Below are 20,354 nucleotides of genomic sequence, written 5' to 3'. Positions count from 1 at the left end.
ATATAATTATTTTTAAAAAGTTAACATTTAACAAATTTAAAATTTAAAATTTAATATTTTCATATTTTCACATATTTAGAAAGTGAATTTTTTAAAATAAAACATTTCATTATTTGTGATTTCAAAAATTTTATTATAAGATTAAATAAAAAACAAATTTAGTAGTATTGATAATAGTGCTTTCTTTTAGTGATCAGCATTTTTTTTTTTTCCAATAAGAGAAATTTGGTAGAAGAAATGGTGTATCTTTCTAACAAAAGATGATTACATCTTGATCTATTAAAACTATTATCATTTTCCAATCATATGATCGAAGAGTCTTGATGCCATTGATCACATGATTTAAATAAACCCATGAATGAATCAAAGAAATAAAAAAGAATATGAAGGTGAAATGATGACATTAAAGAAAATTATATTCTAAAAACCAAATTTCAATGTTTGACCAAACTTCATTCAATCATCAGAACCATCAACAAATATAAAACCAATCACGATCCAATCAGACGATATATACAACAAGAAGTTATTTTTAAAAAATTGGAGATTGTGGTTCTGACCGCATCCGATTGAATCTCAATAAAAACAACAAATGCGAGGATTGAATTATATTTGATTGAATTTTTTTTAATATTATATAATATTATAAAATTTAAAATTTTTATCTGAATTTAAATTGATTATTTATATCATCTTATTTTAGTTTTATCAATTTGATTTAATTTAATTTATGAATTTTTGAATTAAAATTTTTTATTTTAATATTATTTTAATATATTTAAATAAATTTTAATATAAAACTATTATTTTTATATTACATAAATTTGAAAAATATATAATTAATAAAAATATATAATTTAATGCTATTTATTTTTTGTATTTTTAATTTTTTGATTTAAAATTTAATTTAAATTTAATGCTTACATTTAATATTTAGATTTAATTCAAATAAAATAATAAAAATAAATCCAAACCTGTAAATTAAAATACTATAATTTTGATTTTTAATTTTTTTATTATTTTTTCCCTAACATACGTACAATGTCACTGCAAAATCACCTTCCGGCATTCTCCTATCATTTTTGACCTTTCAAAATAGTCATTTTCACAAAATTGCCATTGACACGGCACCATTTCAATTCATCCCTTCGGCGAAAACCGTAACAAAATAGAAAATCTCTATTTATTCTTGCCCGTTTCAAAAATCAAAGCCCTCCCTGGCCCCTTTTCCACCTCTGTCCAATCGTCATCGTTTTTTCCGTTTTCTCCCATTCGATAACTCCTAATTTTTGTTTGTTTTTTAAATTCGTGAAAATTACAGTATAAGCTTTCCAGAATTATCAATTTCCCTCTGGAGAAATTTCTCTTCTCGATCTATCCACGTCGGGTAAGTTCAATCGCTTCCGGATCTCTCTCTCTTCTTTTTTTCGTTAGTTTTTTTTGGATTGATTGATTTTTGGATCTTGCAGGATTGAGAGAGAAGAGATAAGATAGAGAGAGAGATGGCTCATAGAGTAGATCACGAGTACGATTACCTTTTCAAGATCGTTTTGATCGGCGATTCTGGAGTCGGAAAATCGAATATTCTCTCTAGGTTCACCAGAAACGAGTTTTGTTTGGAATCTAAGTCCACTATCGGCGTCGAGTTCGCTACTAGAACCCTCCAGGTTTTTCATCTATTCAATCAACTCCTCTTTGGTTCATCTTAATGTACGTTTTTTGTGTCTTCCTTCTTTTTTTTTTTGCTGAAAATTAAAGGTTCTCGAAGTTTCTAGAATTTTACCTGATATTTTAAACTTGTCTGATTACCTCTGATCTGATTTAGTTTCGAAAAATTTTGCATGATTAAGTTTACTGAAATCTTATGTTAATTTGACCAATCCGATTGCTTTCTCTTGCTTTCTCCTGCACTCTGATTTTAATTTTGAAGTAAATTTTGAATAATTTGTAGTAAGGTATGAAAAACGATGATCGATAGTGATGATCATTACAGGCGCTTTCGCGTCATGCATTTTACATTCAAATCTTATAGTTGAGTTCAGATGATTGTTCCATTTCTATATTAGTACCAAATTCTACTTGTAAGAAATTTCAGAGAGTTGATTAATTCAAAGGTTTTTTATTTATTTATTTTTATTTTTTCTGTTTTTGACTCTTTTTATTTATCCAGGCTACTAAATTTTGGAAGGACTAGAAGACTTTTTTGGGTAGTGAGAAAATAAGGCTTTGTTTGGTGTGAGAAAATGTTTTTTATTTTTATTTTCTATTTTTTGTTCTCTAAAAAATGTATTCGTTAAACAAAAATAAAAATTGTTTTCTAAAATTGTAAAAATAAGGAAATAAATAAAATATTCAATGATATTACTGTTAGTGACATCTAATTATAAATATAATAATGTATTTATTAATTAATACCATTAAAAAGTGTTCAAATATGATTATAAGCAAAACAGAATTGAAATTTTTTTTTAATATTTCAACTCATTTTCATTTTTTTAAAAATTTATTTTCATTTTCATTTACCACTTTTCACTCATGTCTTCATTTTCCAAGAAAATGAAAATAGAAAATGGCTTTGTTTTCTAAAACCTTTCCTATTTGTTGGCAGATTATTTTATTGAATTGAAAATTAAGTTATTATATTAATCCAAGCTGTTATTATGCTGTTTTTTTCCAATTTTAATAATGGGGAGTGTATTGTTGTTTTTATGGGCCCATGACATAATTGGGAATTTGATTCTGAAAAAAGAAACATTGTCTTGTGTTTGCCTGCCTTTGATATTAGATTTATTAGAACCTTCATTTGATTATTCGTTAATTGGTAATCATGGTAATGCAGTTTGGTAAATTGCTGGTTTGTTTTTTGCCATTAATTTTGTCTTCTTTTCCATGATTTAGGTGGAGGGAAAGACTGTTAAGGCACAGATTTGGGATACAGCAGGTCAGGAGAGATATCGAGCTATCACTAGTGCTTATTACAGAGGAGCTGTTGGTGCACTTCTCGTCTATGACATAACCAAGAGGCAAACCTTTGACAATGTTCAAAGGTGGTTGCGTGAATTGAGGGACCATGCGGATTCTAACATTGTCATCATGATGGCCGGAAATAAATCCGACTTGAATCATCTCAGAGCTGTTTCTGAGGAGGATGGTCATGCTCTGGCTGAGAGAGAAGGTCTTTCGTTTCTTGAGACGTCAGCGCTGGAAGCAACCAACGTTGAGAAGGCATTCCAAACTATATTGAATGAGATCTACCATATCATAAGCAAAAAGGCGTTGGCAGCACAGGAAGCAGCTGCTAGTACCACACTTCCCAGCCAAGGAACTACAATTAATGTAGCTGATGCATCAGGGAACAATAGGAAAGGATGCTGTTCTACTTAAAAAGGTGATAGGTTATATCTGAGGAATGGAAAATATTTGCTAGCAAGCAGGCCTTTTCTCTTTTTTTTTTCCTTTCTTTTCCGCTTGTCTTTTTTTTTTCCACTCTTTTTGTCAATTTTTGGCTGAGAGAGAGATGTGTAAAATACTTATTTTTCAACAGGACTGGGTCCGCCAGGACACTGTATGGCTTATTAAAAGTTTATGGTTGTTAGAATTGAAAGGTACAAACAGAACTTTTGTCTGAATTCAAACCCTAATTTCGTCTGTAGGTTACCTTACCAGAGTTCAAGAAAATTGACTTGTTCAAATGGAAATAAAAAAGTTAATGTGCAAACTAGGTTGCTGACTCGCCATAAAAAAATGGGGATGGACTGGATGGTGCCATTGAGGTTGCTTACCGCTTCCTATCTGCACAAATGGGGCATAACCATCTTAGAACGTGCTATCCAAAATCCTTGACAGATAGGCTGATGGGGAAAAATAATAAAAAAATAGCTGATAGCCATGCACAGTACAGGTGTCCTTGATATCAATTTGAAGCATACAACATTAATGTCCATCGGTGTCCTTTCCATTAAGATGCGAAAAAAATCTCTAAGCATGGGGTAGAGTGGTACTCAGAGCACAAGTAGAGAAGACAAGGGTTCAGAGAAGATCAACCATCAACGAATTTGGTTTGATCAAAATAACAGCTCCAGTAACCATCACCCCCAACAGATTGAATTAGGTTAGAGTCATGACATGCTAGTAAGCTCCTTGGAAATTTATGTTTAATATCTTGGTATTCTCTGAGCTACTCGGCACCAGATTGGCCTCTGTTCTTCAATTTAATCCCAACGTTTTCCTTTCTCGTGGTGATGATGATGATGGCGATCGTGGTGGTGGTGATGATGTTGTTGATGATGACTTGTGTCCCCACAAGCATGGTGAGTGTGCATCATCGATACCTCATGTTAATTTAATTGTTTTTTCAGTTAATGCCCATAAAAAACAAATACTACTGGTAGGAACTAGGGGCATTTTCGTAATTTTATCACAAAGCAATGGCATTTTCGAAGCCTTTATTATATAAAAGAGAGCGGATTTAGCGACTCCGACGAAAATCTGATTCATCATTCATGCATGCATAGATATAAAAATATAGGCTTCTCCGCCGCATCGGAGTTGCAGTCACCGCCGCTTTTATTTAAATTTTTTTTTATCATTTTTATATGGCGTCGGAACGATTACTTTTATGTCAAACAAAAAATATGAATTAGAACAAAAACGAAAAGACAGACAGGTCACATTCTTCTCCGCCTCCCTGTTAGAGAACCCCAAACCAAAGCTCAGTTCAAAAAACCCAGAAGAGAAAATCAAAGAAGTTGAGTTTTCTTTTTGTTTGAAAGTTTTGGATTATTTGCCCAAATTATGGGATCTGCTTCAATGGAACCTGCTCTTTTGGATGATATAATATGTCGCTTATTGGAGTTTAAGCAAGCGAGGCCAGCTAAGCAAGTGCAGCTGATGGAAGGTGAGATCCGTCAGCTTTGCACTGTTGCAAGAGGAATCTTTCTTCAACAGCCTAATCTTCTTGAACTTGAAGCTCCCATCAAGATCTGTGGTACGCCTTTTTTTTTTTTCAATGTATATTAGTTTTTTTTTTTTTCAATTGAGAAAAGGTGGAGGTTTATCTTTTGAGGTTTAGGATATTTAGTTTTGGGCTTTGGGTGTTTGAATTCTGATTGGTTAAGGGAAAAAGTTGAAAACTTTGAAGAAATGTTCCTTCTTTTTTTTTTCTTTGTGAATTTGATTGGATAAGGGAAAAGTTGAAAATTTTGAAGGAAGTGTTTGTTTTTATATTTTTGAATGGTTTTGTGTGTCCTTTGGGGCTGCATCGAGGGTATACTTGATTTCTAGCTTAAATTGCATTACTTGAAAATTGATGTTTTTGATGTTGTTTGTGGTATGGTTGGTTTCTTATCCAGATTTTTTTTTTTTAATTGAAGGTAAGATGACATTATGAGATTAGTTGTTGTTTAGAACAGATTGAAAATGAGGTTGAATACGTAGTTTATTAGCTATCAAATGACTCTGCTATGCATATCATCCAAATAGTGTGAAATTCTAACCGTCTTGATGCATTCCATCTTTGAGGTTTCGTAGGATTTTAATGCTAAAGGGGGGAGGGGGGAAGCTAGTCTAGACATAAGGGTGTTATAAACTTGGTTAGCTGCTTCTTTTTATCTTAGTTACTTAAGGATTCTGTGGTTTGGACCGGAAAGTCTCCTAGAGAAAAGACAGCTATTGCAGAGGAGTGGAAGGGGAAAGCAGGATGTTTTGTTAACCATCAACTAGTACTCTAAGGATTGTTGATTGCTTCAAGTGGAAACCATTTATCAGTAGCTTTGTACGTGATGGAGGAAGACAAGATCATGTAAATGATAGAACCACATAAAAAGTATGGAGCCCTATCATTATGGAAGCCTTCACTATAAATAAAGAAAAGAAAAGAGAAGAAATGCATTATGTAGAAATGTTTATCTTACACTTGCTCAATAATGAGGTTTAAGAAAAGAAAATAGGGTAAAAGTTATGTCATCATTGATGTTCTTTGCTAGAATAATCATTTTTCTTGGGAGGGTTTGAGAAGATTGTTGCAAGGATTTATACTATAAGCATCATATTTTTCAGGTTTTATCAATTTGATTAGATGATTAAGTTGATGAGCAGGTTGCCCTTTTTGGGAGGACTAAATGGATTATATATGCCCTTTAAATTTGTTAAAATAACTGCTTGTAAGCAAACACCTTGTTTGATTAGATTTCCGCTATACAGTTTCTTGCTTTGTAGACTGTCAAGTCTATGCAATAATGGGAATATCCTCCTTGCAAGCTTTAGATATTTCCTGTTTCAGTGTTTTGCATTTTATTTCTCTATGTTATATGCATGGGGCTTTTTCAATGGCTTCTATAGGAAAACAAACAGTGGGTGCTTGATTCAACAACCTCAAAGTTCTTAGATATTGTGTTAAAGCTATACAATTTTTAGGAAAATCAATGGTGAGGAATCTTTTGTACTGTTGTGACAGATTCCATTATAATAACAATGGACTAAATGATTCCTCATCTTTTTTAATTCATTTTAATCTAACTAACTTTAACAGGTTGCTTCCACTATAGGCAGAAACTGAAGAAATAATACTTGTTTGGTACTCCTTGGTAGTTCCAATTATGAATAGGGCGATGCAGCCTAAAGAAATACTGGAAATATATTGCTTGATAGTTCCAAATATTGGAAGAATTTAGAGTTTTAATTGAATTCAATTTAGGTGGAGGTGGCAACTATATCAAAATGGTAAAGTGAAGAAACATGGTATACAGCTTATATTTCACCTGCTATTTTAAATATCAGTTCTGGAAATATATCTTCCTAATTTTGACAGTTGGCCTTTAACTTTCTAAAAGAAATTTTAATAATTTGTGTTCTTTTGTTTTTCTTCTTTCAGGTGACATTCATGGGCAGTATGCTGATCTTCTGCGGCTTTTTGAATATGGGGGTTTCCCTCCTAATGCTAATTATTTATTCCTGGGGGACTATGTTGATCGTGGCAAGCAGAGTCTAGAAACAATATGCCTTTTGCTAGCCTATAAGATCAAATATCCTGAGAACTTCTTTCTTTTGAGAGGGAATCATGAATGTGCTTCTATTAATCGGATTTATGGATTTTATGATGAATGCAAACAAAGGTTCAATGTGAGACTTTGGAGAACATTTACTGATTGTTTTAACTGTCTTCCAGTGGCTGCTCTAATAGATGACAAAATATTGTGCATGCATGGTGGCCTTTCCCCTGATCTAACTAATTTAGATCAAATTAGGAATTTAACCCGTCCAACTGATGTTCCAGATTCTGGTTTGCTTTGTGATTTACTTTGGTCAGATCCTGGCAGGGATATCAAAGGCTGGGGTTTGAATGATCGAGGAGTCTCATTCACCTTTGGCCCAGATAGAGTCTCTGACTTCTTAATGAAAAATGACATGGACCTTGTTTGCCGTGCCCATCAGGTTGGGGACATTTGTTCTTTGCTTCCTTCTTTATTTGTGTGAGTGTGTAAGCTAAGCAGCTAACCATAATACTTCTTTCAGGTTGTTGAAGATGGATACGAGTTCTTTGCTGACAGACAGCTTGTTACAATATTTTCCGCTCCCAACTATTGTGGCGAATTTGATAATGCTGGTGCAATGATGAGTGTTGATGAAAGCCTAATGTGCTCTTTCCAAATTCTTAAGCCTGCAGATAAAAAGTCCAGGTTTATTTGAGGGACATGATGACTGCTGTTTCTGTTCCCATGTAGAATGGCTATTGTAAGTTTCAATCTATCACATTTATTACATAACCTTGTAACCCTAGTATGTCTGTGGCGATACAAAACCATGAATTTAATGATCTATTTTAGAGAGTTTGAAATGTTATTCTTAATGTTGGCTTTTGCTAATTGTCTATTGTTTTTGTTGGATTTTTTAGGGTTACGGTAAATTTTTGTTGCCATAATTTCCTCTGATTTGACTCTCTACATGAATCAAAATGTTAAAAGGAAAAACAATTTTGGTGCCAACTATTATCATGGACAACCGAGTTAAGCTTGATGGATTCTAAGAGACATGGTATTTGTAATTTGTGGAACTCTTTGAGACCTCATGAGAGAAACATTGTAATTTATAGAACTGTACATGTAGAGAAGTTACGTTCAAGAAACAGAATGACTTATTTGTCCTGTCTAGACACAGATTTGAGTTAAATTCATCCTGTGGAGCGGCATTGAATTTTGACTTCGACCTTTGTGCTTTAATTTTATGCCTTCTTACTCTGAAGCCCTGATTTTGTTACGTTGGTGTCATGACTCACCCTGTTATCACTTTCTTCTTTTTTGAAACTTTAACTAGTGATATGAGGTGAAACCCAGCATTAAAGTAATTACTGATTCAGCGGTGAAGCAAAAGGGTCACTATCTCAGTGAAGAAAAGCTTCCATAGTTTACCCAAAGTACAGAAAATGTCATTGTTTGTAGCATTAAGTCATCTCTGTTTTACTTAATTCTTAATGATAATTTTACAATCTCTTGAATGAAACCACCGCCTCTACCTTGGTCTTGGGATCTGTATTCCATCATCATTGTTACTTATGCTTTGCAATCCTTCCAAATTTTCTGTCCCGGTTTATTCTGTTCATCTACCATGGCTAGTAATAACTGAAGAAACAACTCTACTTCAACATTTATTTGTCTCTGTCCCATTTAATAACAACCAATCTGTTGTCCATTATACTACAATTCTCAGAAGTACCATAACCAACATACTGCTTTGTTAGTTGCTTATGGCTTCATTAACCCAATGGTATAGGTCAAATGTTGAACTCTTATGTTTGTTTTGGAAGATTTGGTTTAGAATCATTTTTCTAGTTGGACATGCTGAGAGCCCTTGAACACTAACTTATTTTTTAGCAGGGAAATGTTAACTGTATTATGTAATTCTAACCACAAAAGCTTGTCAGATATAGATCAACTAGGTCGCAGATTCCCATGCTTACAAGTTGCAAACTGTGTATTTATATTTGTTATCATTTGTCATCCTTTCTTGTGTTTATATACATGTTTTTTGGAATTCTTATAGAATGTCACACGTATTTAATGTTGTTGATCAGTTTACAGTATGTCTTTAACAAGCATGGAATATTTAGTTTGAACTTGTAAAGGTTTTTAAAAGCTGTTTTTATCATCTCTGTGTGACTCTTCATTTGTCCCATATGTAATAACTTTATGATTTCTAATTTGTAACAGTCCTTATAAACTTTTGATTATCCTTGTCATTTGTGAACCTAATTTCTACTTTGTCTTTGTTGATTTGACATATTTCTTGCAGTCCAATTGTCATTTGAGAAGAAACCTTCAAAGGTTAGGTTGCTGGTATGTGTTATGCAATATGACCATTTCCTCACCATGTTAAGGGTACAGGTTTTCTGTTTAGATTATTTATAACCATATGAAATCAAAAGACAATACAAGGTTGACATTGAGCTCAACAAATGTTTGACACGTGGTGTCTTTGATTTTTTTTTCCCATTTTTTTAGTACCAAGGTCATTTTAGTGCTTTCCTTTATTTATTTATTTTTTGCACCTAAGAAGCGAAGAGTGAGAGAGAAGAGTTGGTAAAAAGAATGAGGGATTTGGAGAGAGAAAAAGAATAAATAAGAAAATGGGAAAAAATAAATAAGAAAAATGGACAATAAAGGAGATAACTTAAAACATAAATATTGGATTAGAGGTAAAAAGAAAAGAAAAAACATGATTTATACTTATTGTTTATCTTTCATTTTCCCTCCTATTTTTTCATTGAAAAAAAAGTATTATGATTTGGAATAGATTGACAAGGAAAAAAAGACACAAATTGATTGATCAAATCATAACTCATGCACATAATGTAGAGAAAATGGAAAAATGTTTGCCCTTTTTTTTTTTTTTAAATAGAACTGCAAGAAAACCCTTTTCTAGTCGTATGAATTCCAAGAGACAACCTTTTGAGCATCTTAGTTTGGAGTAACTGTCTTTTAAATAGCAAAGGCCACAATATCATTCTTTTCAGTTAAAGATTCACAGAAATCCTGATTGCTATGTGCATACATTATTTGTGAAAAATATGGATTCCATAGGTAGACTTTAACCAATTTTCTTTTGTTGTAAACCTTGCATGAGTTTTGTTGCTTCTGTTGAATATGATGCATTTTCATGGATCACAAGTTCATGGCCTCTCTGAGCCGGTAATATACTGATATCAGCTAGCTGCTAGCCAGTTATGGTAGATCATAGACCTTAATACTATTATAAGTCAGAACAGATTCATTTGACTGCGAATGGAGGTTTAGTGTTTATGCGTGCATTACCCTTATAAACAATTTTATTTCTTGAGTTTTGGATGGCAACAATTGCTCGATGGACGGGAGGGTATTCAAGATGAACAGGTTGTTCTAGCTCGATACTGATAAGAACACGAACACGAACACGAACAGGTTCATTTTTGAAGTATTTTTTAGTATAAAAGAAAGGAAAATCATACACCAATTGTACACTCTAAAAAAGGAAAGCTGCAGCCAATCAGTATTAACAATGGCAGAATAATGAAGAAATATATAACAGTGACAAATGATCTAAATGAAACTATAAAGTTAAGTTGAATTAATCTCAGGCCAAAATCCCAAAACGTGGTATCAATTGGTAACCCTGCAAAGAAGCAACCAGCCCAAGCCCAAGAAACAAAAACCATCTATAAATGAAATCAAGGGCCGGAAATCCAAAGCCATAATAATGCATCTCACTAAGCAGCTTCAAGTCTTCAACCTCTTGACCTGATTGCTTTTAGGTTGAAACTTCAGTAGGGAAAAGGTCCGTTCTCATTCGAAAAAAAAAGAAAAAACATGTTTTTCCACATAGTCTTGGAGAGGAACATGCAGTTGCATCCTCGCCACTTCGGTCGTAACCTGCGGGAAAACCTCGTATCCAAGCTTATGAAAGATGTTGAGGGCACTTGCAGGTTCTTCTTTTCTTTCCTTTCCTTCACGATTTCGAAAGGGTTGTGACCAAAAATTATGTTCTTGCTTGGTTTGGGTTTTTTTTTTTTATTTTATTCAATTTGTTTGATTTTTTGAGGCGATTCTATAGCTTAAAGAGGCAGAAAATGTGAGAATAAATGGGTTGTTTAGGGTTCTAGCTTCTATGGCTCCCTTTAAGTTCCCAAAAGCTTAGTCATAGTCATGGGTACATTGGGTTCTGATTATTTGATTGGTTTAAAGAATCTAAAATAATCTAGGCTGAATTTTGTAAATTGGTAACTTTGCTAATTCTTTGCAGTGGTAGACATGGCTTTGTGGTGGCGATAACGGGTATAGAGAACATTGGGAAAGGTTTGATTCGAGATGGGACAGGGTTTGTGACATTCCCTGTTAAGTATCAATGTGTTGTGTTTAGACCATTTAAGGGGGAGATCTTGGAAGCTGCTGTTACTATGGTGAACAAGGCATGCATTCCTTTTCATTTTTTATTTTTTGTTAATTGGATTGTTAACTAATGATTGCTGCCATTTTTTATGTTTGTAACTAGATTTGTGGTTTTCATTCAGATGGGATTCTTTGCAGAAGCTGGGCCTGTTCAAATTTTTGTTTCTAACCATGTAAGTCTTGTTTCCTTACATCATGGCATCTGCAGGGAATTATGTCTTCTTTTTGTCATGGAATCTTTTCACATAATCCCTTTCATATTTATGTTGTACCTAGAGCTTTGGCTTTGATTGTACTTTCTTATATACAATGTTTCAAAGGTTCAGATTTTCCTTTTTTTGAAGCTATGGAGTTGGCATAATTATTTGGTAAATGATATTTTTGATCTTATGATAAAGTATTTACAGGATTGAATCTAGGATTTTCTGTATTTGAACAAGAAAGTTTCTTTGTCAGGGAGAGATTTTCTATTTTGATGACACATGGGAGAGAACATGAGTTTCATTTTTTAAGATTATTTTTCTTTCACCTTAGCAATCTGGGTGATGATTAATGTGTGAGAGAGGAAGAAGTAACTTGCTGTAAGCATGCCTGTTTGGATATGTTTCATGAATGACTTCAATCAAATATTACGAAACTTTTGTTTATCGGTGGTAATTCTACTTGATTACATATTTGCATCCTTGACTTGTTAATTGTGCTGAAATTTCTTTATAATTTAAGCTTTGCCATATTTTTTCATTTCTGAATTCCTGGACGGGTTCAAAGTTCCCTTTTCTATCGTACATCTTCCATATGTGTAATAGAAATTGTGTTTTTCAGTTGATTCCAGATGATATGGAGTTTCAGTCTGGAGATATGCCTAATTATACTACCTCTGATGGATCGGTATACTTCAGTTCATTTTAAGGCAAGAGTTGTTAATTTTCTGTTGTAGAAATCCTGTTTTTGACTTTATCATTTATCATTTTACAGGTTAAGATTCAAAAAGACAGCGAAGTGCGCTTGAAGATAATTGGAACCCGCGTAGATGCCACCGAAATAGTATAAACTTGACCCTTTCTTCCTCTCCATTATTATCTCACTCATTATTTCTGTTGTTTCTTCCTATTTGGGATACAATATCCTAATAGAACAATGAATCACAATCTTTTCTTCCAGATCATGAACCACTGAATAAGTTATCCTTTTCTCTAGATTGCATTGGAGTTTAATTTTCTTAGTGATACGATTCTAACAATCATATTATTGATCCTCTTATCCTTTATACTGTATGCCTCTTCTCGATCGGTATGATTAAAAAACCATGTTACGCAACCTAAAAATTCACATCTGTCTATGATTGTGCTATGGTTGTGAGATCAAAGACATCAAATTTCAAGTCAATGTTAGATCATTTAGGCTATACATATTTTAGCTTTGTGTTCTTTGTACTTGTTAGGATTTAAAACTTTACATTTTATTCCCATCTCATCAAATATTAATGATGTTCTCCTTGCAGTTCTGTATTGGTACCATAAAGGACGATTTCTTGGGTGTGATTAATGATCCCACAACAGCTTAGTCTGATCATGGAAATTTTGGTTTCCCATTGCCTTGTTAACTGTTGTATGGTTCTGTTCTCATATATTTCCATGGACATGGATTTTCCTCTCCAACTGCATTTCGGGTTTGGCACATTTGTGTTATAATTTAGTTATTTGAGGAACTTTTTATAATAAGCTGTAAAATTTTCATTTGCTTTCCAGTGTCAGATTATTCTCACCATTAATAGGAGGGAATAACATAAACCCACGGGATTCATATGTATGAGTTCAAAATCATATGTATTAAAAATATATTTATTGCAAATAGAAGTGTAATTAGGGATGTAATCGAACTAAATCGAGTCTATATAATGAGAAGTTCAGAGTTCAATTCGAATTTTATTATTTGAAACTCGGTTTGAGATTGATTGAGTTTTAATTTTTCAGTTCAAATTTGATTTGAGATAAATTGAATTATTTAAATTTATTCGATTAGATTCGTTTAATAAAAAATAAGTTTGATTCTCAAGCTAGATATTATGCTTAATTATGTGTTTGAACTTGAATTTAAGCTTAAATTTATATATATATATATATATATATATATGTATATGAGGTATAATAATAATTTTTAATTAAAATAATGAAAATATTAAAATTTAAAATTTTGATTAAATTTGTGAATTATTCGAGTTGAATGTTAAAATATTTAAATTTAATTTATTTGATAAATCGAATTACTTGAGTTTGAATTTGATTTGATAATGATTAAGTTAAATTTTTGTTTTATTTTAATCGAGCTTGAATAATTTACAAGTATTAATGTATTATTTTTATTATTAAGTATAATTTATTAATAAAATGTTAAGACTTTTAATTTTAATAACGATGATGCAAAATTTGCTTATTTCAAATATAAAAGACATATATTTATGAATAAAAAATGATTATGTTGCATTAAAAGGAATATAATTTGAGATGCTGAGAATTTTTTTTAACGTTGGGCATGCAATGCACGTGAGACAAAAAATCTCAACCCGAAAATAGAACGAAAACATCAAATCAGAGATCGGTCTTGAAAAGGAAAAATAGACTCGAGTAATGAGGGTGTTACACACCCTTCCGCCAAAGCAACCATGGTCACTGTTCAGCCGACCTTGTACTCCTCCGAAACTCCCTTCCTTTTCCCTTACCTTAAACCCCTCGATCACAACTTCAACACCTAACAGCAATGAAATGATCCAATCCTTGTGCAAACAAGGCAACCTTAAACAAGCCCTCAAGCTCCTTTCCCAAGAACCCAACCCTTCTCAAAGAACCTACGAACTCCTTATCCTTTCCTGCGCCAACCAAAACTCCCTCTCCCTTGCCCAATCCCTTCATTCCCATATTTCCGAAAATGGGTTCGACCAAGATCCTTTCTTGGTTACCAAACTTATTTGTATGTACGGCGCTTTGGATTCCCTCGATGATGCTCGCAAGGTGTTCAATAAAACGCGTAATAGAACCATTGTTGTTTGGAATGCTCTTTTCCGAGAGCTTACTTTGGCTGGTTCCGGGGAAGAAGTTTTGGGCTTATATAGAAAAATGAATAGAATTGGAACTCCATCGGATAGCTTTGCTTATAATTATGTGCTTAAAGCTTGTGTTGCTTCTGAGTGTTTTGTTTCGCTTTTAAAGAATGGAAAAGAGATTCATACTCATATTTTACGACATGGGTTCGAGGCAGATGTTCATGTTATGACTACTTTGGTGGATATGTATGCGAGGTATGGTTGCGTTTCACATGCGAGTTTTGTTTTTGGAGAGATGCCTGTCAGGAATGTGGTTTCTTGGAGTGCAATGATTGCCTGTTATGCGAAAAATGGAAAGCCGTTTGAGGCATTGGAACTTTTTAGGGAAATGATGGTTGAGACTCATGATTGGCTTCCAAATTCGGTTACTATGGTTAGTGTTCTTCAAGCTTGTGCTGCTTTGGCTGCTTTGGAGCAAGGGAAGTTGATTCATGCTTATATTCTGAGGAGAAGGCTTGATTCAGTGTTGCCAGTCATAAATGCTCTTATTACAATGTACTCACGATGTGGTAAGCTTGAATTGGGGCAACTGATTTTTGATCAGATGGAGAAAAGGGATGTTGTGTCATGGAATTCATTGATTTGGAGTTATGGTGTTAATGGATTTGGGAAGAAAGCAATGCAGATTTTTCAAGAGATGATTTGTCAAGGAGTTTCACCGAGTCCTATAACTTTTATCAGTGTTTTAGGAGCTTGCAGTCATGCAGGTCTTGTTGAAGAGGGGAAAAGTTTGTTTGATTCAATGCATAAAGAACATGGAATATATCCTAGTGTTGAGCACTATGCATGTATGGTTGATCTTCTTGGTCGTGCCAATAGGTTAGAAGAGGCAGTTAAGATTATAGATGAAATGCGGATTGCACCAGGGGCTAAGGTTTGGGGTTCACTTCTTGGCTCATGTAGGATTCATTGTAACGTAGTGCTAGCAGAGAGAGCTAGCAGTAGGCTATTTCAACTTGAACCCGGAAGTGCTGGGAATTATGTACTCCTAGCTGATATTTATGCAGAAGCTAAGATGTGGGATGAGGTAAAGAGAGTAAGGGAGTTGCTAGAAACTCGCTCACTGCAAAAAGTTCCAGGCAGAAGTTGGATTGAAGTCAAAAGAAAATTGTATTCATTTGTTTCTGTTGATGAGCACAATCCTCAGATTGAACAGATCCAATCTTTGTTGATTAAACTGTCTGCAGAGATGAAGGAGAAGGGATATGTGCCGCAAACTAAAGTCCTGCTCTATGATCTCGATGAAGGAGAGAAGGAACGCATTCTATTGGGTCACAGTGAAAAACTGGCAGTTGCATTTGGACTCATCAATACGAATAAAGGGGAGACCATTCGGATAACAAAGAACTTAAGGTTATGTGAAGACTGCCACTCATTTATAAAGTTCATTTCCAAGTTTGCAAACAAAGAGATTCTGGTTAGCGATGTGAATCGCTTTCACCATTTCCAGAATGGAGTTTGTTCATGTGGGGATTATTGGTAGTAATATGCTTTCTTTTCCTTTGTATAAACACATTAAATAAAAATATATATTCTTTTATTTTTGTTAAATTTATATATAATTTTTTCTGTATTGTTTTCATTTTTTTCATGTTACATTTAAAATTATGGAATTTACTCATATTGTCATGTTCTTGTCGTATCTAAGATTATTAGATCTAACATGCAAGCCATGACAAGGTCCTTTGTAGTTATCCCAATTGTCTGCAAAAATAAAATTATTGTAAAAAAAGAACAGCTGATCTTGATCCAAAATTCTAGTACAATTGATTCCAAAGGCATGGAGTTAAACTCTGGATTACAATAGTACACAAACTACTCGATTATCACTTCAGTAACCATTTGAAATGAACAAAAATGCCTGTTAAGAACTTGAACTCCTCTGCACAAGGATTGGTGCCGTAGAATTCAAAAACAAATTACACCACACAAAAACTGCTCATTGCATTCACTGTACAGTAACAGAGCCATCTTGCTTCATTTTGACGAGACTGCATTCGATGTTGCGGAGAACTGGTTTATAGCTGTAGCATTTTGAATGAAGTTAGCATCTACAATCTCGAGGGAGATATGTAAGTCATTAGGAAGGGGAACGACGGAATATCAATATCTTACAGGCGTGCAAGACTGCTATATGCTTGTGTTGCTTGTTGGAGACGTGCTGAAAGCTGCATTACTTCTGCTGATAGTGAATCTGCTCTGCTCTGTTCTTGCACAAGTTGACCCTAGAAATGAAATATAGCACAATCGGAATAACATAATATTATTTGAAGGTCAAAAGGATATTGGATGGAAAAATGGAAAGTCATGTAATTTCTATAAGAAAATAAACAAGAAGATCTATCCCTCTTGATCGACCTACATTCAATGTAAAGTTCTAAAGTATGCGACACTGTGAAAAGGATTTCCTTTCTAAACATGCTAACCTTAAGGGAGAGAATTTCAGTTGTATTAGCCTGTGAACCAGTTTCAATAACTCCACCCTTATCGAATCCTGAGGAACCATTTTTATTCAGCAAGCTAGCCTGTTCTGTTCTCAAGTTATCTAGAACTCTACGAAGCTCTTCATTTCGACTAAGACAGTCTTTAACCTGCAAATGCATGGAAAACAGTTATAGAAAACTAGAATAATAGAGATTCATGCTGTTTGTACCAAAGTTTCAGGAACTGTTTGCATAGATTGCTGCAGATACTAACAACTAATTTTTACCTGATTCTCCCACTGCTTTGCTGTGGTCATTGCCTCTTGATAAGAAGATGAGAGATTAGAACTTTCCTCAAAAAGCCTTTCTATCTCAGAAGATTGGTTATCAATCTGCCAATGCAAAAAGCAACTTTCCTTTAACATGCAAATGCAGTTTAAATTTCTGATTCCTATTGCAAAATATAAGAACATAAGCAAAGGCTCTACCTCCATTAGAAGTTTTTGTCTACTACTTTCAAGCCTCTCCACTGCTACAGCCATATCATGTAGCTGTTTCTCAAGTTTTTCTTTATCTTCCTGTGAAACAGAAAAAGATCATCCTAAGCATAAACCTCTTTGAAAATGAATCTATTACACTACATGAATGATGGAAACAACCAATTTCAGTTAGAAGCTGATCAGCAGTAGACAAAAAGGAATGAAATTGAGGAGGCAGGGGCTAGGAGGCAATAATTTTCAAAACATGGAAACAGCAAAAAAATTTTCTTCTCCCATTTGGGCAGAAGGGTGAGTACATAATCTACAGCATCTGCAGATAAGTTATCATAACACAAGGTGCTACAAGATGCATGCCAAAGTAATTTATCATGACAAATAAAGGCACTAAAGCATTTCCTAAATGGGTTAATAGCTTAAAGGCACTCTCTTACCACTGAAAATTGCTTGCGGGTCACTTTTTCGGAGACTACTTCTGCATTGCAGACAACATAAGTCAATAGTAATGAGAGACAACTTAACAGAATTACTTGCAAAAGAATAGTGCACCAGGATTAATTTTGTTTTACAGGAAATTAATATTCCTGCATTATAAATAAAATCTAGGTTTCAAATGACAAAAAGAAAATAGAACGGAAGATTTATCTTTATTTTTTACTTTTCAGTTTAGACGAATAACACGTACAGATGTGGACATATATATTTAAAAAAATCATTGTTGGCATTCAGTGTTTGTCACACGAACACTGTTCAAGTAATCAGTAATTACCTGAACCCCTTTTGGATATAGCAGTAAGTCTTTCTTCTAGTTCCTGCTTTTCTGATGTCAGGGCAGAAACCCGAGCTTGCACCTCCACTAATTGCTGCCGTTCTTGCTGCCTCGACAATGACTCTTGCTGCAATTCAAAAACCACCATGAGAGATCCACAAAGAAACACTTCAAAAGAGATACAAGGAAAAACAAACCAAGCTCATTATAACCTGTAATTCAGACTTTAATCTAGCTAATTCCTTTTCTAATGCTTGTACTTGATCTGGAGAATTCCCAATGGCATTTATTCCACCAAATGCACTGTTCATCGCTTGTTGCTGCATTGAGTTGAGTTCTGCTCTCAAGGCTGCCGCATCTTCCTCAGCCTAAAGCAAAACAAACATATAAGAATAAAAGTTAAGCTGCTTTTATGTATCAAGAGAAGAAACTGATTACTTACTCTGTATTGCTCTTCTTCTGCTTCTTTCAAACGTTTCTTGAGCATGCGAAGCTGGGCTGAGAGGTCCTCCTATACTAAAACATCAGACTGTGTAAGCAAATCATAAAATGAACACATTGAAGATTTTATATAAACTAAAATGCAAGAAAAGGTACACACCCGTGCAACAACAGCTGCATCTTTCTCCATTGCAACATCCTTCAAAGCCTTTCTTAGAGATGGTACAGTATTCTGTTCCTGCAAATTATTACAGTTGAATGTAAATAAGCAAACCTGAGTGAAAGTATCACTTTTCAAATACTTTAACGCATTTCCTATCACAGTCCTTCAGTTGATGTAGAAAGAAAGAAAGAAAGCAAACCACCAACCCGTGAAGGAACTTGTAAACAATGAACACTGTCTAAAAAGCTCCTCCAACAATACTCAGTAAAAGGAGTGATTTGCAAAAGATATAACTAGTAAGCCGTGCTGTAAAAAAAGGGAAGTGCTTCAATTTACCAGCTCATTAAACCGTGTTTGCAATGTTTCATGCTCCACTTCCTTTGCTTGAAGCTGAATCAGGGAAAAAACAACAAATTCAGAACATATTTGCAGGTTCCAAATAGCTCCCCTTAGCTCTAACTCCCAACATAAGACCTAAAAACAATATGATTACAATACCTTCAAGGATAATATCTTGTTATTTTCTTCTAATTCGACATTTTTCTTCTGCAAGTCCTTCAGCTGAGATACTAAACCGCTAACATCTGCCTGCACTACCAATTAAATAGCCTAAGAACAATATATTCACTATAATACCATGCTAGCAAATACTATGTTACAATTTAAATCTTCTCTGTGCACCCAATGGTTGACTTTCCAACAAGCCCCGCGTGTTAATGAAACAAACTAAAAAATTTCACCAGAATTTTCGACATACAATTATGCGTGAGAATTGAATGCTAAGCTTCCATGATTCTGGAAAATTAGTAATAAAATTTCACTACAGGCTAAATTAAAAAAAAAAAAAAAAACTTATTTTCCTTCAATATTCAAGCATCCGGACATAATAAAGTATAAAAAAAAAAAATAAAAAAAAAAAAATTATGTAGCTCTTCTCAGCCAATAACTTAACAAATTTCAAATTTCCATTAAAAAAAGAATTCAAAACTATATGACTATAAAATACCTCAGAGAGTCGATTCCCGCTTCCTGATTTCTTCATGACGGGAATATCTGCAAGCATAAAAAAATAAAAATAAATTAAAAAGAAGGCTGGCGAAGGAAAATATGGAATTAACTTGCTAATGGAGAGACCGGTAGGGATTGAAGGTTTGGTGAGATCAGATCCAGAAGAAGCTTTGCTGATTCTTTCGGCGGCTCTCTTTTGACGAATCTCCTCCAGCTATTCAAAATCACCACAACAACAATGATCAACACTCAATCAAATTAAAAATAAATAAATAATTAAATACTATCAAATTTTGGATTTAAATTAATACAAAATTATATTAAAAAAAAAAGATCTTGGAAGAAATTTTCTTTACCGTTCTTCGACCTAGTGAAGCATGATGAGCATCCATCGTTCAAAAAACAAGAGAATTACAAAGAAAATTTTCTTCTTCCTTTTGATTTATTTTCCTTCAACGCAGAGAATTATATCTCCGCGAAGTTTGAACGGAATTTTCAAACCGTAACTCTCCAATAATTATTATATTGATTCTTCGAAA

The 20,354-nt window shown here is 33.8% G+C and overlaps 4 protein-coding genes and 1 pseudogene across 10 annotated transcripts; 4 read left to right on the top strand and 1 right to left on the bottom strand.

The window, feature by feature from the left end:
- The first annotated feature begins 1,150 nt into the window (after positions 1–1,150).
- Positions 1,151–3,629, top strand: LOC111303670 (ras-related protein Rab11C-like). The gene is made up of 3 exons (XM_022900093.2): positions 1,151–1,387; positions 1,470–1,667; positions 2,899–3,629. Exons 2-3 carry the CDS (start codon positions 1,503–1,505, stop codon positions 3,382–3,384), a joined length of 651 nt encoding a protein of 216 aa, XP_022755828.1. The 5' UTR covers positions 1,151–1,387; positions 1,470–1,502; the 3' UTR covers positions 3,385–3,629.
- A 24-nt stretch (positions 3,630–3,653) lies between these two features.
- On the top strand, positions 3,654–9,458 carry LOC111303669 (serine/threonine-protein phosphatase PP1-like). Of its 2 annotated transcripts, none has more exons than XM_022900091.2 (4): positions 3,654–4,987; positions 6,872–7,431; positions 7,513–7,731; positions 9,286–9,458. In XM_022900091.2, the coding sequence occupies exons 1-3, from the start codon at positions 4,795–4,797 to the stop codon at positions 7,684–7,686; spliced, it is 927 nt and encodes a 308-aa protein (XP_022755826.1). In that variant the 5' UTR covers positions 3,654–4,794; the 3' UTR covers positions 7,687–7,731; positions 9,286–9,458. The 2 variants fall into 2 exon arrangements, with proteins under 2 accessions (XP_022755826.1, XP_089598754.1); XM_089742628.1 differs by lacking the exon at positions 9,286–9,458 and adding an exon at positions 7,892–8,028.
- Positions 9,459–10,724: 1,266 nt separating this feature from the next.
- NRPB7 (DNA-directed RNA polymerase II) lies at positions 10,725–13,342 on the top strand. Its single transcript, XM_022900090.2, has 6 exons — positions 10,725–10,951; positions 11,269–11,434; positions 11,537–11,587; positions 12,237–12,302; positions 12,390–12,458; positions 12,916–13,342. The coding sequence occupies exons 1-6, from the start codon at positions 10,836–10,838 to the stop codon at positions 12,976–12,978; spliced, it is 531 nt and encodes a 176-aa protein (XP_022755825.1). The 5' UTR covers positions 10,725–10,835; the 3' UTR covers positions 12,979–13,342.
- Positions 13,343–13,920: 578 nt separating this feature from the next.
- Positions 13,921–16,096, top strand: LOC111303665 (pentatricopeptide repeat-containing protein CRR2, chloroplastic pseudogene; annotated as a pseudogene). The gene has a single exon (XR_016326984.1). The product of XR_016326984.1 is annotated as a pentatricopeptide repeat-containing protein CRR2, chloroplastic pseudogene (transcript).
- A 136-nt stretch (positions 16,097–16,232) lies between these two features.
- Positions 16,233–20,328, bottom strand: LOC111303666 (uncharacterized). 5 transcript variants are annotated; one of them, XM_089742627.1, is made up of 15 exons: positions 20,172–20,328; positions 19,942–20,029; positions 19,814–19,860; positions 19,306–19,395; positions 19,144–19,197; positions 18,805–18,918; positions 18,646–18,714; positions 18,416–18,571; positions 18,204–18,330; positions 17,869–17,909; positions 17,426–17,515; positions 17,225–17,329; positions 16,941–17,105; positions 16,630–16,739; positions 16,233–16,538 (listed from the first exon to the last, which is right to left on the bottom strand). In XM_089742627.1, exons 1-15 carry the CDS (start codon positions 20,205–20,207, stop codon positions 16,463–16,465), a joined length of 1,368 nt encoding a protein of 455 aa, XP_089598753.1. In that variant the 5' UTR covers positions 20,208–20,328; the 3' UTR covers positions 16,233–16,462. The 5 variants fall into 5 exon arrangements, with proteins under 5 accessions (XP_089598753.1, XP_022755824.2, XP_089598752.1 ...); XM_022900089.2 differs by having other exon boundaries at positions 18,805–18,882; XM_089742626.1 differs by having other exon boundaries at positions 19,814–20,029.
- Positions 20,329–20,354: the final 26 nt, after the last annotated feature.

Source organism: Durio zibethinus, chromosome 13 (assembly GCF_047325235.1).
Source record: "Durio zibethinus cultivar Kanyao isolate XHJ-2024 chromosome 13, ASM4732523v1, whole genome shotgun sequence".
Lineage (NCBI taxonomy): Eukaryota > Viridiplantae > Streptophyta > Magnoliopsida > Malvales > Malvaceae > Durio > Durio zibethinus.
The sequence above is the reverse complement of the archived record's forward strand: the minus strand, read 5'-3'. Positions and strand labels throughout refer to the sequence as shown.